The sequence below is a fragment of the Coenobita brevimanus genome, chromosome 51, assembly GCF_032717465.1.
Source record: "Coenobita brevimanus isolate Jiangsu-jjx chromosome 51, ASM3271746v2, whole genome shotgun sequence".
In the NCBI taxonomy this organism is placed as follows: Eukaryota; Metazoa; Arthropoda; class Malacostraca; order Decapoda; family Coenobitidae; genus Coenobita; species Coenobita brevimanus.
Window position 1 is genome coordinate 27,169,390 of NC_137004.1, and position 19,320 is coordinate 27,188,709.

The 19,320-nt window shown below is 43.0% G+C and overlaps 1 protein-coding gene across 4 annotated transcripts in view; it reads left to right on the forward strand.

Moving 5' to 3' along the window:
• LOC145400095 (proteasomal ubiquitin receptor ADRM1-like) overlaps positions 1–19,320 on the forward strand; it is an 81,570-nt gene that overhangs the window by 42,920 nt on the left and 19,330 nt on the right. For 3 of the 4 annotated variants that reach the window (XM_080272600.1, XM_080272602.1, XM_080272603.1), the window contains 3 exons: positions 1,504–1,658; positions 7,671–7,817; positions 8,758–8,915. In XM_080272600.1, the coding sequence (XP_080128726.1) occupies positions 1,504–1,658; positions 7,671–7,817; positions 8,758–8,915 (460 nt within the window). The remainder of the gene's footprint in view (positions 1–1,503; positions 1,659–7,670; positions 7,818–8,757; positions 8,916–19,320) is intronic. The other variant, XM_080272601.1, reaches the window with a different exon arrangement.

Below are 19,320 nucleotides of genomic sequence, written 5' to 3' on the forward strand. Positions count from 1 at the left end.
TGTACGTGTTTGTATATATGTGTGCGTATTTATGAGTGAGGGAAAGATTGTTTAAGTATGTGTACATATGAGTGTGTGTGTGTTTGTGTGAGATAGAGAGAGAGAGAGAGAGAGAGAGTGAATGTGACTGTTGATGTGAAGATGAAGGTGAGTGAAATTAAAGTGAGTGAGAAGAAGAAGTGAAAGTGAGTGAAAATGACTGCAAAATTAAAAGTGAATAAGAAGGTGAATGTGAGGGTGAGACTGAAGGAGAAAGTCTGGATGAAAGTGAAAATGAAAGTGGAGGTGAAGTTGAGTGTGAAATATGTGAAGTAAAAATGAAAGTGAAAGCGCCCAGTGCGGAGAGAGAGAGAGAGAGAGAGAGAGAGAGAGAGAGAGAGAGAGAGAGAGAGAATAAATACAGGAATTAGATGGGCAAGTTTAAGGGCACAAATTCTACCCAATTGGGAGGTGGGAGTTGGAGGGATTTATGGTGAATGCGAGAGACATGTTCACTCCATGACTGCCGGTAGGTAACTGAATACAAAGGCTGGCCTGCGCCACACATCTAATACCCCTGCGTCCCACTCAGGGAATGTAGTAATGTGCTATGTTAAAAAATCATGCAAAATTTTGTGGAAATTTCTCGCTGCTCTTCTGGAATAGACGACTCAGTTTACCGATCGGCATTTCTGGAATGCAACACGCAGCCGAAGAGTTAACCTCGCTCTCCATTGTGCTGTATTTACTCAGCATAGCTCCCAGATACCATTGCTTAAAACTATTACCCTCCACAAGAAGTTCATGTCTGTCTGGATGCTGCAGTTCACTACAGTCATCCCTTAACATCCGCAGTTTTAACATACTCTGTTTTGAATATCCTTGGATGGCAACAGAAAAAAAAATATATAACTCGTTAAACTCTGCTGACACTGTAACATTATCTTAGGCACAGTTCGTGGCTGTTTTAGTATCGTAATGGCATTATCCAGTGAATGAAATATACTGTAACACTCTTCCTTTTGGAGGGAGCTGGGATGAGCACAGTAGTCAGAAGAGGCCATGAAGGAGTACGCTATTCATTATTTTTAACTTTTAATGTTTTTGTATTAAAGTAGTTGTTTAGTGTTCTTGTATTAAATAAAGTGGTTGTAAACATGCAAATAGGGTTTTTCCTTAGTTATATAAGGAAATGGGGGGGCAGCAGATATCTGAGGATTTTTAACAGTCGCGGGTGTCTCTGTTACCTAACCCCCGCGGATGTTAAGGGATGACTGTATTTCTTGTTTCTACCCAGTACTGTTTATCAGTATCATTTGTGTCGTACACTTTCCTTTCACATACCATTACCCTGCTCTTCTTCACATTCAGTTCGAATTATCCTTGTGCAGCCTCAGTGAAACTTGCTTATTATGCCAGTTGCTTTCACTTTCTGCCATTAAACAGGATCATAAGCATATAGGCTGGTTACATGACTTTTCCTCATTTCTGATTCTTGCCCTTCTCCATGTGGTTTGTGATCAGTAGGTCTGGCAGCGGTGGCAGTGGACGCAGCAGCAGTGGCAGTGGTGGAGGCAGTGGCAGTAGCAGTACTTCATCCACACCTGCCACCACCACTCCAGCAGCTACCACCCCAGCTGCCACCACCACACCCACACCTGCGCCTACACCAGCACAAGGTACTGAACTCAACGTCACTTTTATACTGTTACTTGTTTACAATTGTAGTAGAATGTTTACAGTACTCTTTCTTTCTAAATCTTTTATCTATCGCTCTATCTGTACCCAGACGCCATAATCCCACAAGGGGTAGCCATTTGTCTTTGAGTTAGTTGTTTTACAGGGAGGGGCACTAACTCTTTGTCAACCCACTTGTTGACATGTAGGAAACATGTATGGGTTGCTTATACAGTATAGTTACCACCCAGCATTATAAATGGTTTCCTGGGGGAGGCGGTGGCTCAATCGGTAGAGAGGTGGCCTGTAGTCCTAACGGACCCAGGTTCGAATCCCGGCTGGGGCAGGGAACAGTTTAAGGATTTGAATTTCATTCAATCAGGCTTTACTGATCTACCAGAAGACCCGCCGACATGTCGTAAAAATACCCCCGCTAATACCAATACACCAGTCCTGTATGAGACAGCCCTAGCATGTATTCAATATGGACAGTGGGTGTTAGCGCCGAAGTGGTGACATGTAGAGGTGTATGGTATGTAGGAGGACTACTGGGCCTTGGCAGCAGGCTGTGAAGCCTATGCCCTGAGTCAAAAAAAAAAAAAAAAAAAAAAAAAAAAAAAAATACAGGAAACCATTTGGCTTGTCACTCAGTGTAAGCTACCTGAAAAGGAGAGGAGAAAAAAATGACAGGGAAGATGGGAGAAATAGGATGAGTGGAGGGCAGATACAGAAAACGAATGGTAAGGTGAAGGAAGAGTTATGCGGCACTACATCAAATGAGTGGATGATGATTGCCACCCCCTGCCACCAAAATCTTTCATACATTTAAGATTTTTAAACAGAAGATGAAAACTGTAAAAGTTTCTCAGGAAGTAGGGTACAATATAACATTTAGTAGCTGTTTACTGGTTTCGGTTTGAAAGTACTGTCAAACATCCTTGATTGTGGTTAATTGGTCTGCCAAACTAGCACAGCAGTGAAAACATGCAGTAACCAAATAAAACAATAAACGGGAATAAATATAATTGATTCTTGTCCCACAAGTTTACTCTCACTTTCTTACTTAATATCTGAATATTACTCCAAAAAGAACTGGAGGGACTGTTGGATCAGAGATGTTTACACTTGTTATGCTACTCTCGATCATGAATTAAACCCTTTTCTCTCATATTCATCCTAACCAGTGAGCCAGCATTCATAATGTATTTTTGTCTGTAAATATGAAATTTTCATAATTGGCCATTCCTAACCATAAACTTCTGTCCTTGTAAATACAACACTTCTCATAACGTCTCTTGTTCTTTTAGTTAAGTTTACCCCGAAATAATTCCATCAACACTAATTTATTCTTAATTAGTACCCCAGTCAAATTAGAAGCATACTTTCGTTATTGGTATCTGCTGAGGAACTGTGTAAGCAGATGTGGAGTGCATAAAGTGTTAAGTATGTTGAGGTTGTTCGTGTGCAGAAGACAGTCACCTCGAGGCATGCCATTATCTTAGTAAGTTAGTAACTGATGTACTCAGTGACCTACAGCACTGATTGCCCATATTTTCACATTTTAACTCACCTGTGTAGTCAGAATGTTGTATTAATAGTTTATCTGGGGGGATTTAATGAAGTAAGACATTTGTATGATGCTAAAGACAAATATAATAAAGCAGTTTAGTTGATTTTGTGTGGTACTAAATGTGTTGATATTTTTTTGTTTTTTCCCTGTTTTAGTGCTTTCACAATGACTCCCTTTGATTTTCCTCTGATTTTCTCATAACTTTACCATGATCAGTGTGATTTTGCCTGCAATATTGAAGGTAATGCACTTTTTCATAAGACTGAGATAAAGAATTACCACAACAGTGAAACCAGCAATCAAGGAAATTTGACTGTACAGCAGACAAACTGTTCATTTGGATTTCTTTTAACTAGGATTTTTGTCAGAGAACTAGTACAAGTACAGGTGGTCCCCTGCTTACAATCGGGTTACTTTGAGAAACTGATCTTTAGTGGAATTTATTGTAGGTCGAAAAATGCTTTTAATACGTCAAACCAACCAAACATCATAGCCTAGCCAAGCCTACCAAAAATGTGCTTAGAATATTTACATTAGCCTACAGTTGGGCAGTCATTAACATAAAGCCTATTTTATAATAAAGTGTTGAATATCTCCTGTGATTTATTGAATACGGTACAGAGATTGTTGATTGCAAAAGTCCAAATTCACGTGTTATGGTTAATACGGGCTCGGTCCTGGTCATTTCGCCCATAAGTCATCTAGGGCGTAATGTCCAAATAGGTTATGTAGCTTAGGCCGTGAGGTGATTCAGTCTTTTGCCAGTTTGGACATTACGGCTTAAATGACTTACTGCTGAAACGACCAGGACCCTACAGGCTTGCCGCCTTCATGCTGGGCAGTTATCTTGAATTTCATCTCAAGAGTAATTGCCTTCCTCTTCATTTTCTCACCAGTAGCAGGAGAGACAGATGGGCATTTCATAGACATGAGGGATGCACAAAACACAGTGTAGATACAGGGGGGGATATCCCCCAAAATGCTGACAGCACAGAACAGTGTAGAGCATCGGAGCATTGGTTGTTTATTGTAGCGACTGCCCAGGCAGACTGGGACTTGGCGCGCAGCCACTGCCCAGTATCACAAGAGGGTATCGTGCCGCATATTGCAAGCCTGGGAAAAGATTAAAATTCAAATTTCGAAGTACGGTTTCTACCATTGTAAAGTCGAAAAATCGGAAGTTGACCATTCATAAAATGGGGATTGCGTGTATTACAATCCAGAAAGCCTGAGCATGGGGGAGAGATAGTAGTTGAATGGTTGTGGAAGATGTGTAGATTGGCCTGCGAGGAAGGTAGAGTCCCGGAGGATTGGAAGTCAGGTATAATTATTCCCTTGTACAAAGGAAAAGGGGAAAAAGAAGTGTGTGGTAATCATAGGGGCATTTGTCTTCTTAGTATAATAGGAAAAGTGTGTGGTAGGATACTTATTGACAGAGCTAGAGAAAGAACAGAGGAATTAGTTGGAGAAGAACAGGGAGGCTTTAGGAAGGGAAGAGGTTGTGCTTGATAACGCACCAAGTCACCCTCCATACCTTGAAGATCTTCATAAGGATTGTCCTGTTGTGTTTCTGCCGCCCTGCACGACATCACTAGTGCAGCCACTGGATCAAGAACTAATCGCCACAGTGAAGCATTTCTACCATAAGCAAGTGTACGACTACCTATGCAGGAAGACCGACACACAAGAGGAGCTTCATGCCCTACAAGAAGATCACGACGAAGACCTTGATGAGCAATCTGCTCCCGTTCCATCTCCACCAGCACCTGTATCCTGACCTGTCACAGTTGCCATGACTGTTGAGGCATTTTGGGCATTTTGGCCTAACTTTACGGTGAAGGACGCAGTTGAATTTCTCCTTCAAGCCTGGCACCAGATTACACCTGCAACGGTGAACCATGCGTGGCGAATGCCCGTGCCTTACTTATGTATCACTCAGGAGACAGCCATTCAACCACTGGCCGATGCTGAGGCAGCAACATTGACAGCAGCACAAGCTGTACCAGGTTTCGAGGATGTTACATTGGCGGACATACAAGAAGTGCACACTGCTACTGAGGAACAGCCTCCTGAGGAAGAGTTGCAATGGATAGACGAGGCTGACGCAGAGCCTGACGCCAGACAGAGTCAAGTTGAGCAGCCTAGCATGATGGAAGGCAGGACTGAGCTGTGTATGTCAAACATTGGCAAGATCTTTGCTGCTGTGGATAAGCTCAAGGAAGAGGTGAAGGAACAGGAAGTGAGCAACCTAAGAACGGAGGAACTTCTGGTTGGTATCGACAAACTCTTCCGTTTCTACACAGACAGGCACAGGGAAGAAATAAACTGGAGAAGACAGACGCTCATAACAAGCTACACACAGCGGGCTCAAGTTGGTGAAATTGCGGAACCAGCGACATCGTCTGCTCCTGTTCCTGTTGAGGATGAAGTGGATGCAATGTCAGAAGTGTCAGCATTCGACTTTGAAGGGTTTATGGCCGAAGTGAGTGACTTTGATGCTCCTGGGGAAGGTGATCAAGAGGAGTCTGTGGAGGGAAGTGTTGGTGCGGTGGGGAGTGCGGCGCTGTAAGTGTTGCCGTGCCTCGGAACTCCTGTTATTTAAGATCATCAGGCCTGTTGTCTACTGTTGTTAAGGTGACTACCCATATTTTTGTTATTGTAGCTATAGCTTTAGTACAATGTCTGAAACATATGAGCTTTATTATGTCTCTAAGGGCCAAAAAATGTCCAGGTATGAGGGGTTACCGCCCATATGTAATTATTCCCATAAGATTATGTATTCCTAGTACGCGAATTCCCAGTGCGCGAGCGCGTGGACTGCCCAATCTCTCACACACTATGCGAGCCCACTGTATATACAGGTCTCCCTCGTTTTACGTTGTATCGTTTTACGATATTTCGCATTTACGATCCTTATTTTTTAGTACCAAGTGTTCATTTTATGATTGAGCTCCCTCGCATTTATGATTGGGCATTTGGAAATCCCGTGCTCACAGGCAAATCAGCTGAGAGTTGCGTGGCATACCCACCCCACGCACACAGTTTCCCGCGCCAGTGTTGCCAATATAGCGGTTTTCCCACTAAATCTGGAGGTTTCGTTTGTAATTTAGCTTGTAAAATATTGATTTAGTGGCTAGCGGGATTGCATACTCGTCTGACGGTTTGCAGTCTTGCAGATGCAACGAATAAAATTAATGAACTTGTAATCAGTCTGCCTCCCACTCGTAAGCATGTACGTATGTTACACCACTGCCTATGTTCAGTTCACGTTCATTGGTTCATGTTCACGTCTGTTTCCTGTCAGTTCGGTCATACTGAGCGTCGGTGAGTTGGTTTCTGCCCCCGGTGAATCAGTTTACAGCTTTGATTGTGACGGATGTACTGTTGCTTTCAGTATTCCTAGAACACATCTTCATTTATCGAGGTCTGGAAGTCACATGTATTCTCTTTTCAAATGCATTGATGACTAACTTCAGCATGAGCTAGTAAGTACTTCCGGCTTCCCATGTTTAATTTTTCCATACAGATGGAATGCCCTGTTGTATAGCCAGATCTCGATACTGACTAATGTGTCCAAGGAACAATGAAGGCAATTGTATTTTTTATTATTCTTTTTCTTTAAGTAATCAAGTTAATTGTATTGAATTATGAAACGTTTAACTCTTGATTAGTTTCTCAGGCTGTGTGAATTAATGTTAGTAAGTTTTATATAATAGACAATATTTTAAAATCTAGTGGGGTTTTGCCCAGATCTAGCATTTTTTTTAGTCCAGCCTAGCGGGTTTTGAAATTCGGAGTTGGCAACACTGTCTCGCGCTTTTGCCAGTCTCACCGGCATGCTTGTTCAGCATACAACCTCTGCGCGTCTGTGTGCATCAGTGCCCAGGATATTACTATTTCTCCTGTTCTTCATATTTTGCACCCCTAGTGCCACCACTGTGATGTTTTGTAAATGCCCTGCAACATCTGGTGCTGATGATATGAAGCCAAAGAAAGCAAGAACGTCCTTAACCCTGGAGTCTAAGCTTAATATTGTGAAGGGCACGAAGCAGGTGAGGGGCAAACTCCATCGCTCGTTCCATGAGTCTTACACAGTCGACTGTTATAAAGCATGCTGCTAGCATTGAGAAAGCTGGGGAGACAAGCACGACTCTACAATAAATAACACATCATTATTATTATTGCATATTAGATCACATGTATGGGTCTTGGGTTCCTTGTACACGAGTCCAGGAATGCATCCCTATTTTTCCCATTAAACCTTAATTTCGCTTTACGATATTTCAGTTTACAATTGCCTTTCTAGGAACGCATACCAATCGTAAAACGAGGGAGACCTGTTTATATATATATATATATATATATATATATATTGTACGTTGCTGTTGTTATCCAGCTTAAGTGGCATATTTAGTGTAACGGGAAATGTTGTATCCCTTACCAGACTCTGGTCGTGGTGGCAGCAGCAGCCGTGAGGGTAGCAGTGCCACTCCCAGCGGCAGTGTGGTACCCATCCAGCTGTCAGACCTCCAGAACATCCTGTCAGGCATTACTGTTCCTTCTGATGTCTCTGGCTCTCCCAGAGTCCCAGGTCAGTTTACTAAATAACAACATACATGTCTGTCACAAAATGTGGAAATCGGCTGAATTTAAGTGATGAAACAGAGATTGATATTCCAATATAGAAGTTTTAATGATTTAGTAAAGATTATGCCTTGAATTTTTTAGTCAATATTTTTCCAAATTTCATCATGAGTTTTAAGTCTGTAATGTATTTCTGAAGCTTTGCTTCCTTTAAGATCCCTCTCTCACCTGAAAGAAAAATGGTGGCCTGTAGGAGAAGGATAACTTCAGCCTAAAGTTTGCTGGGTTTGTGGTCAAACAAAAAATCCCCTTTTTACAGTTTTGTGCAAGTGGTAGGTGGTGGTGACCATCATCCACTCAATTGATGTACTGTTGCCCACTTCCTCCTTCACATTTATCATTCTAATTCTGTGTCTGCCCTCCTGTCTTGCCACTTCTCCCATTCCTTCCTGTCTCTTTTTATTACTCTTCTTTCCACTTTTGGTAGCTCTACACTGAGTGGCAAGCATAATTGTTTCCTGTAACCAAGGTAACCATATAATATGCCGGGTGGTAACAACCAGATCACGGAGTGATGTGGAGTCTACTGTGGTACCCATGTTAAGTGAGTGGAGAGACAGATGCAGGACCGCCCAGGAACCAAACCTCCACACTTTTCCCTGTGCTTCTCTATGCTGAGGTGCTGTTAGCTGCAAGGAAACATAAGTTCACTGCATGGGATGGTCCTGCCAGGGTGGTTACTTGCCTCTGGTTGATGGGTCTGCTTGGCCAGACATACCAGAGAGACTGGAGTTGATCAACAGCAACAACATCAGTTTCCTGCACTTCTCATTTTATTTTTTTCTAGGTTTAAATTTTTTTGTCTAGAATTTAGTGGTGTGGAGCAGTATAATTTTTCATTGATAACCAATAGTTTCTTTGATAAAGTTTGTGTGTGTGTGTTTCAGTGGACTTGAGTGCAGCTATGACAGCAGAAGCACTGCAACCCATCCTGACCAATCCTGAATTTGTGGAGCAGTTGCGGCCATACTTACCAGCTACTGCAGAGGAGCTTCCTCCCACTGAGCAACTCAGAGGCACTGTCACATCACCACAGTTTCAGCAGGTCACACACACCACGCCTTATTATCTGTAGCATGCTTTTAAATTCTTCTGTGGTATAGATTTCCGCCATCCATTGTCTTTGGTTAATTCCCATATCCCAAGTTATGTATACTTTATGTATGCACCTTTGGTATTCCTTTATTGTTATGGATGTACCTGTAAGCTTTCAGCATAATGTAAATGTACATGGATGCTCTGTGTGATCTAGTGTGATTATTTTACGTTCTTTGGCACACGAGAAGTGTGGGTGATGCTTCAGTCACGCATCCTCAAACTATTTAGTTATCTGTCACAGTGGAGAAGTATGCATTAGCCTCTAGTATTTGCTGACCCTCTTCATGTCCATCACTGCAGCGTGTGGTTCTGAGTCTTATACAGATACCAGATGGGAGTATACAGACACCCAGTGTGGTGCTGCCATTGTAGAGGCATAGAGAGAGAGAGAACAGTGTTGGAGGCCTGGTGGCCCATGATGTGGTTATTTGTTGGAATAATTGCTAATTCTACTAAGATCTAACCAGTGTGCAAGAGAAAGGGATAGAAAAGAGGATGGCCCACCCTCACTCACCACACAGTCTGGTTAAACTGGCAGGAAAAGGTTAGAGAAAATACCATGCTTGTTAGAAAGAATGAGCATGGAAATTTTAATGGAGAGGCAGAAGAGGACCTACCATGCACTGTGTAATATCTGTTCTACAGATCTGTAAAAGAAAGAGAAAACACAATCACCGAAAGTTGTCATTATTAAGCAGACGTCACACAGTCATCAGCACACATTTTGTATCAAAGGCACCAACATACTTGCATGCATTTTTTTTTTTTTTTTTTTTTTTTTTTTTTTTACCACGGGGATGTTGGGAATGCGCCATGCCTGTCCCGCGTGGATAATTGCGCTCCGACCAACTTTTTAAAAATACTGTATTTGCAAAAAATCAGTTATTAGTCCTAGAATATTACAATCATATAAGCATATGGCACATACCTTCAGCTTTCTCCTGGGATGTTTGTTGAGTCTTTGTCGACTATCGTAGGACTTCTGGAGACTTCTGAAGTTGGGTAACGAAGTCTCCATTTTATACTTCCTGATACCCCGTAAAAATGGTTACCACTGCCTTATATTATCACTAGAAACATTATTCTATGAATATCAAGTTTGGAATCCATACTATAAAAAAAAAAAAAAAAATGAAAGCAACGTGAATTACGAGCGCATACGAGCTTTCCATTCGTGCTCGTTCCCCGATGATATTCTTAGGAGAGCTGTCATTTATTATTCATAAACACACTCACACTTTATATTCCTAGTACTTTATTACACTTATTTATATATACTGTACAGTATTTATCCATGAGTCTTAGTACTAGTAGTTTATTTTTACTCCAGGCATTAACTTTCTCGTTCAGTAAACTAGCGTAGAGAGCGAAACTTTCACTTTCACTTTCATTACTCCAAGTGTTTATACTCATATTCTTATATTGCTGATTATTTACATTTCTATTTACATTTTCTATTTTATTTACATTATTTACACTTCTATTTTATTTACACTATGTTATGCACTGTCACTTGCAGTAACTTATAAAACTATTTTCCACTGTTCAATTATATTTACATTCATTGCTTTCACTTGCTATTTACACATTATTTACATTTCCACTTGCACTGTTTTAGAGTCACCAGAAAGATCATAGTCACTGTCCATCATTATCATTGATAAATTAGCCAGTTCACGTTCGACAGCAGAGTCACTTAGCCCTTTACCCCTTCCCACACAAGGTTTAGTAGGGGTAGAGGTCACAGGGCCCTTTGCAGTGGGCTAAGAAGCGGTGGAATTGGACAGGCGCAAATCCGACATGGTTTCACCTCGAAAGATGACAGTAAACTAATGATGTGGCCTATGGGCAGGGAAGGGTTGACAGTGTCAGCGTGGTGACAGCTGCTAATTTATATGCTATGAAAAGACAGGAAATCTAGACAATACATAATAAATTAGGTACTTCCAGGTGAATGTAAATATCACTTAGGCTTCTCCCTTCCTTTCTTATATATATTTTATTACAAGAATAGGTCATACGGCATATTTCAAGGGGAAATAAACAGAGAAAATTAGTGAACAAATGCACGTGGGTTGTTGCCAGGTGATAATTAGCCCATTCCAGATGTATGGCAGTATCAATTACCTTTTTTCTTTCATTTATATATTATTTTGTATAAGAATAGGGCATAGGGCACATTTCAATGGATAAAATGAGTGGAAAAATCCGTCCAGAATATACATAGCGCAGCGTGGCTGGGCAGGTGGGAGGAGAGGGTAATGGAGGGGAGGTCAGGAGGGGAGTCAAGGATAGGGGAAAAATGGCTAAATTGTCAACAGTGGATGGGAGTACAGATGACATTAGCAGAACTGACTACAGCTGGACACTGGTAGTACTGACAGATGATACAAGCCACCGCTTGAAAGCCCTGGCAAATTCAAAATAATACCGAATCCAAAAGTGATGTCCTACGGTTAAGAGGTTAATGCAAGGAAGAAAGAAGCAAGAAAGACTGGAGGTCATAGGCAGTAGGAAATACAGACAGAGGAAGGCAGTTCCAGAGTTGACCTGTTGTATACATGAAGGACTGGAAGTAACAGTTAACTCTTGCATTAGAGAGTTGGACAGGAGAGGGATGAGAGTTTGTTGCCAGACAGGTGCTACACGGCACAGTGATGGAGGGATGCAGGCAGACAGTTCAGAGGAGCAGTGACCATTGAAGTAGCGACAGAAAAGAGATCAAGGGGCAACAGTGTGGTGAAGAGACAATGGTTGTAGGAAGCCAGTAAGAGGAGGAGAGTTAATGAGATGAAAAACCTTTGACTCTGCCATATTGAGAAGAGCTGTATGTGGGGAGGCTCCCCACACATGAGAGTTGTACAGGCAGCCCTCCACATTCGCGGATTCAACTTTTGCGGATCTCGCAGATTCGCAGATTGCCTATATGTGGAGCCAGGATTCCATTTGTGGCCGCAAAGTGTAGCAGTGCGGATGCTCAGGGGTCATTTCGCACCAAACCATCACGTTCTTGTGCTCCTCTGTTATTCCCTCAGTCTGTGACCTGTCACCATCGAAGTTGCTTTGCTGCCTCTACGCTGCCACAGATGCAGGCTGAGCAGCCTGCATATGTGTCTGAACCTCAACCCGTGTGTGACCCTAAACCTGTTACATTCTGACTCTGACGACGCATCATCCTTTCCACCTGCCTTTGAGAGCGATATTGATCCACCACCACTTGGCAGTGATGCCAGCAATGGAGATGAGGTAGAATCAGCTCACATGTAGACTTTTCATGCCATGCAGTTACACTCCACATCATCTCATCCAGTCATCCGTCATCGGTAACTGCATGGCTAATCATCTTCAGCGTCATCGATGTCATGGTCTTCATCATCGTCATCACAAGTTATCAGAGTTCGTCCGTCAAAACTTCAGGGACAGTGGTGAGTTAACTCTGAATTTAATGGGTGTGGTTGTAAGACGTTGGGGTAAATATGTAGCTGATAACTTCCCCACACTCACGTGGATGTGCGCGAGACACACTCAATGGCGGGAGTCTGTGGAAGTCGCCAGGTACATATTTACCCTAACTTAGTACAGCCATACCCAGTCAAAACTTTTTGTACAGTTGGTCTGTCACTATTTGTGATATTTTATGTTGCTTTCAGATCCCAGATATGGTTTATTAGGTACAGTAAGTGTACACTTACAAGAGGTGATTTGCGTCTGTAGAGGCATTTACGGAAGGGCACACCAAACATTTGTGGAAATTCTACATCTGGGGGTTTATGTCCCCTAACCCCTGTAAACGTGGAGGGCCGCCTGAACACTACATGGGCAGATACAACCAACACCTGTGCCGGATTAACCATTTTTCCAGAATAACCGAGGCCACTTATGTCACATACGGTATACTAATTCAATAGGGGCCAACAGAGGTCACGTATAATAATTCAGTTAAACACCTTTGACCTGCTGTCCATCAGTGTCATCACGCTTATGTTCTAATTCAAGTTCTTTATGGAACAACTGAGCCTGGTTCATTATCAAGCTACCTGACAAGTCCTCTTCATCAGACGCTGCCGAAACCATTCCATCATCACTCAATCATGTTTCGTACTCTTACTATCTTTCATGGTTTTTCTAATGTTCATTTGCTTCTTTGAATCACTGTCTGCATAGAATTTCAGTATTTTTTCTCTTTGATTCTTTATAACCTAAGTTGTTGACAACCAGAACAATATGCGTCACACAGCACAGGAACACAGTGGCCCAGGTTTTTCCAGCAGCTCTACCTTATCATGCTTTTTTGTTTTTGTTTTTAGCATAATAAAAATGTCTTACTGACATTGCTGTTAATGCACCATTGTGACCAGATGGGTGAGAGAAAATATACATGAAGATACAGGTGGCCAGTGTGGTAGGTCAGCGGGTAGCTATGTATCAGTTACTGCAGTAATGGTGTGCCTCATGGTGGCTGTCTTCCACATGCAAACAACCCCAAAAGTTAATAACGTTTTATGCATTCCACACTCACTTATAAAGTGCCTAAGTAGAGACCAGTGATGGAAGTAACGATTTGATTTGACTGTGGTTGTAATTAACCCCTTAACTGCGGGTGTCATTCCAGAATGACATTGAAAAATCTGGACCTAATTGCAGGTGTCATTCTGGAAGATTCGTGAATACAGTATTTTGAATACTGCGCGTTTTTTCCGCGCGCCAATTGTTTGAAGCGAGAGTAGCTATTAAGTTCTTTCACTCCAGCCAACCCCCACCTCCCTCCTCCCACCCCCCGGGGGCCCACCCCACCCCTGCCCAAATACACATCTGTCAGTCTTTGTCCAGCTGTGTGTGTGACAATGGCGCTCTGTCCAGAGTCCTCATCTCTCATTTCCTCCTCGGAAAATCCTGATGCTAGTGTGCCTTCGACCTCTACACCGAAGAAGGAACTCCTGACGGTGAGGCAGAAGGGGTTGAGCACCCTGGAAATTAGAAAGGAGCTCGATAAAACTGTGAATACAACAATGGAGTGTGACAGTGAGAGTGATACCATCACTGCCAGCAGCGAAGATTACGCTGTTATTGCTGAGGAAAAGGTTATGGGTGAGCAATTGGGCAATGACAGTGATGAAAATGTGCGGGTTGTCTCCCCCCCACCGCCCACAACTTACTAAGGAAAAGGGAAGGCACCCATGGGGAAAATGGGTGTAGCATGTGGGAAGGGAGTGAAGCAGAGAGCTACATCTCCTACACCCGGCCCTAGCAAGCACTTCCTGCCACTTTTCCGTTCCCCTAGCCCTATTGCCTTCACATCGTCTTCATCTTCCGCCATGCCCTCTCCTCAGTCAACATCATCGGAGGAATATGCATTGCTGGAGCCTGCATGGCGAGGGAAGGCAGGCCGGGCCGGGCTAGAACAAAGGGGATGTGTGGCAGCCGGAGGGCAGATCGGGGTGATAAGCAGGGAACAAAGCAAGGTCGGGCTTCACCTCACACCAGGCCAGTAACCCACCTGCCTGCCCACCGCCCAGCTCCTGCCTGCCCATCCCCCGCCACTGCACCCGCCGCCCACTCACTCCCCTCCTGCTAACCCCCCACCTCACCCACTGCCACACTGCCCCCTCCTTCCTCTGCCACATCACCCCCTGCCTCACCTCCTGCCCCACCCACTGCCTCCACCTCAACTCCTTCTCACTGGGAAAGGAGTGCAACTCCATCTGACACCGCCCCTGAACCATGCACCGGGAAAGTGGATGCATTTATGTGGTCTGATGGTGCTGATTTTCAGCCACACAATCTGCTGTTTGACATGACAAATGCCTTTATACAGCCTACCTTCCCATGCAGCGCCAGAGATGACTTTGTGGACTATTTCCTGGCCTTCATGGATGACGAAGTTATGCAATTTGTCAGCAATGAGACCAATAGGTACACAGCTTAGTATGCTGCAGAAGGGCTGGGACCTATTGACTCACCAAAGCAGGCATCTTCGGTGCCTGTAGGAATCAGAGAGCTGTATGTGTTCTTTGCTCTCATGTTCATGATGCCCCATGTCAAGAAACATGAGTTGGAGGAGTACTGGCTGGTCGATGACATCACTTCAACCCCAACATTCGGGAAGTACATGTCACGAGATCGGTTCCGACAGCTACTAGGATACCTGCACTTTGCTGACAATGAATACCCGTTCCAAACTGACCTTTTGTGGAAAGTGAGGGATTTCTTTAACAAGATCAGGGATCGATTTGTGCGATTTTTCCGTCCTATGCAAAAAGTCGTCATAGATGAATCACTGGCATTGTTCAGAGGATGTCTCAAATTCATGCAGTACATCCCTAGCAAACTCCACCGCTTTGGAATCAAGTTCTTTGTGCTGTGTGACTGTGAGACGGGGTATATCCTTGACTCGTCATCTACTCTGCAAGCACGATCGACGTGGACAGGAACGACCCCCATGGCTTCTCTGGCCCCATAGTAAAATTGCTGATGGAGAGGTATTTTAGTGGTAATCCTGTGCTGTACACGGACAGTTACTATACAGCACCAAGACTCACCAAATACCTGGCTGATCACGGCATCGGCACTGTTGGCACTGTACGGAGCAACAGGAAATAGTAGCCAAGTTTCCCTGAAGCATCTTCCCCGTCCAAGGGAGACGTGCACCCGAAGAAGTCTGACAAGCTTCTGGTGATCAGGTGGCACGACAAGAAGGTCGTGAATATGCTCAGCACCATCCACAAGGGGGAAATGCAGAGAACTGGGAAGGTCAGCTACAGGACGGGAGAGCCAATCATGAAGCCAGATGCCGTCATTGACTACAATATCAACATGAGACTTGTTGATAAGTCTGACACGATGATTGGCGAGATACACTGTCTCAGGAGAAACACCCGATGGTACAGGAAGGCTTGCTTCCACATGCTCGATATGTGCATGCTCAATGCCCTCCTCCTCTACAAGACACAAGTCGGGGGCATAATACTTCCATCCCTGAGACAGTTCTCCAAGACTGTTGTGCAGGAGCTACTTGCAAGATTTGGTCAAGTGATGGCATTGGCCCCAAGGCGACACTCTGACACACTGCCTGACCGCCTTGAGTGCCGCAGTTACATGACCTGGCACCAGCTGGTGAAACTTCCTCTCACCACAGGCGACAGGTTGTCACAGGGCCGCAGCAGAGTGTGTCATAACACCACACGGAGGCCTCGAGCAAGAAAAATGAGCACACACCATTGCCAGGAATGCCAAGCTGTTTTCTGTGTGACTCCCTGCTTTGCCCAGTACCACTCTCTGAATAAATACTGACAGTGACAGTGATGCGACAGTGACGTGCTTTACCAATAATTGTATAATGTAGTAATAAGGGATATTTTACCTAGAAAATAATGTAAATATTGGCCATTTTATAAGTGATATAGTAATAAGAAAATCAGCAGCACCTCTGTGATTCTGTGATGCGACAGTGACGTGCTGTACCAATAATTGTATAATGTAGTAATAAGGGATATTTTACCTAGAAAATAATGTAAATATTGGCCAGTATATATGTGTTCTAGTAATAAGAAAATCAGTGGCACTGCTGTGATTCTGTGAAGCGACAGTGACGCAATATAGTAATAGGCGCAGTGTAAATATAATATATATTGCCCAGTTTATATGTAACATAGTAATATAAGTTAGAAATAATGAAAATATCGCTGCTAACCAAACATCAGTGAGCGCATGACGCAGCAGTGAAGTGTGGCCAATTACAGTGCCTTTTACTTACCTCAGTGAACACAGAGTGGGTGTTTATCGTATGTGCAGTGTTCATATGTTTTTATAGTATTATTATCAGAGTGTGGTTGGCATTTGGTGCTGGTGTGTGGGGCAAAAAATAGTGATTTTTGATCGCTTACTTCTAACGGACTGCCCGTCCGGTGAAAGTCCACGAAGTCATGAAACCTACATCACTGCAAAGCTGAAGGTTAGTACTGTACTTTCTAATGGTACCTTATTTTTTGCTCTAGCTTTATTCTTTGCGGAGTTTTAAAGATTTAAAGGTTTGTTTACATTTTGGCTGGAACCCCTGGGGGGGGGGGTGCAGTCGGGTCAAAACAACGCCCACGGTGGAAGGGTTAAGAATAAACTGGTGATATAGTATTTATGGGTAAGCTTAACTAAAAAAAAAAATTTTAAGTGTCGTATTCACAATAGAGAGTGATTGTCATGAATGGTAAATTGTGAGAATTTTGTATTCATAGACATAATACATCAATAACAGTGCTGGCTCACAAAGTTAGGTGAGAGAAATATGAGAGAATATGGTTGTCTGTTTCACGATACAGAGTAGCAGAATCAGGGTAAACATTGCTGTTGCGGTCCCTTCAGTCTTTTTAGGGATTATTATTCAGGTATTAGGCCAAAAAGTGAGTGTAAACTTGTGGGCCATGAACCATTTAACTTTTATTCCCATTTATTGCTTTACTTGGTTATTGAAGGGTTTTGCCATTGTGTAGTTTGGCAGACCAGTTAACCACAATCAAGGAGACTTGACTATTGGAATAGACTGGTTTTATGCTTGACACCACCATTGACACGTGAATCTTTCTTAGAAGCCATAGCTAGGGTTAAATGTATGTAAAATGAGATGAAAATCAGGCGAACTATAGGGATCACTACCAAGTCATGCAGTGTAAACAGTCCAAGTGATCATGCACTACACTTAACGCTAACTGTGGCCATTTGGTAAACTAGTATGGTGGGCGTGGGAATTTCAAGCACCTTGTAATTTTTTTTCCAGATCAAAGGAGGTGCTGGACTGTCAGATGCTGGATAATTGATGTTGTATATAATTGTCAAGATACTTTGTGGACACTGTTTCTGTGGCCCTTTACCATTCAGTATTTTTTTTTTTTTATCTGTCTTTCCAAATCCCTCAGTCCCATAAGTGGTGGCTACAAACAAATTTCCTCTGTCACCCTGTCCCTGCCATTTGGCTGCCCTTCCTTCAACTGACACCCTCCTCCCTCATATATCTCACTCTATCCCTCCATCAAAATCCTTGGTCTCCCCCTCCTCCTTTCCCCCTCCATCTTACTCACATACACTATTCTAGTCAGTCTAGAAGAGTCAGTCTGTCATTCCCCATCCTCACCACAAGACCAAACCATCTTAGAGTATTTCTCTCAACACTTTCAGCCACATCAACACCACAATGCATCTTTACATCTTCGTTTGTCTGTCCATCTTTCCATTTGACTCCACTTTCTCCTTTCAAATAACTTGTTTCCACTACTGTCATTCTTGACTTGTGTCCTGCCAACAGGGTCCAAGCGTCACTTTCATATGTTAGAATGGGGATCACAAGACTGTCATACAGCAACTTTTTTACTTCCTTGCTCACTTATCTATTCCTTATTACTGCTTTCAGTGAATTAGCAACCTTTTTACCCTGCTGTAGCTTTTCAAGTACTCTTTCCTGAAATCTTCCATTCTTACTCGTCACACTTCTGAGTACTTTAATGTTCTCACATTCTCTATTTTTTTCTCCATCTAGTCTCACTGTACATGCTGTGAATTCATTTCAAAGACCATAACATTATTCTTATTTACATTCACTTTTAGGCTCCATTTCCTACATAAACACCCAGACTCATTCATCAGGCCTTGCAGCTAACATGCATCCTCACTTAACAATACTGTATCGTCAGCCACAATAGAGGAAGTTCCACACTTCTCGTTAGAGACACTCCAACATCCTCTTCCCTACCTAGTATCTCATTCTCCATCCATATACAGATTGAACAGTTACAGAGACATGGCACACCACTCCTTCAGTCCAACACTGAGATAAAAGAACTCAATTCACTATCTACATGCACTGGAGCCCTGGCACCCTCATATATACAATACTCTTCACAGCATTCGACAACTTCCCATCTACTCCATAAAAAATTTTTAGTATCTTCCCTATTCCCAGTCTGTCCACTTTTTTTTTCAGATCCATGAAGTCAGCATTCAGGTTCTTTTCTCTACATACTTCTTCACTAGTCACCATAGATTGAATGATCTATGCTGCCTTTTCCCCTCGTAAAACCCTGTAGCGCTTCTCCAACTATTGTAGTTCATTGGTTATTACTTAAACTCTGGTGACAACTGTGGTACCATAACCTTTTCCTGTTACTCTATGAAGACAGTTATTGTTACTCTATGAAGACAGTTATCCCAGTGATTGTCATACACTTCTCTTTCCTCTTTACCTTTGTTTAGGGAAACATTTATACTTGACTTTCAATCGTCCAGAACCCTGCCTTCCTCCCAGGCCAGTCTGCACATCTTCCATATCTGACTATCTGACTTTCCCCTGTGTTTCATTTCACCACACA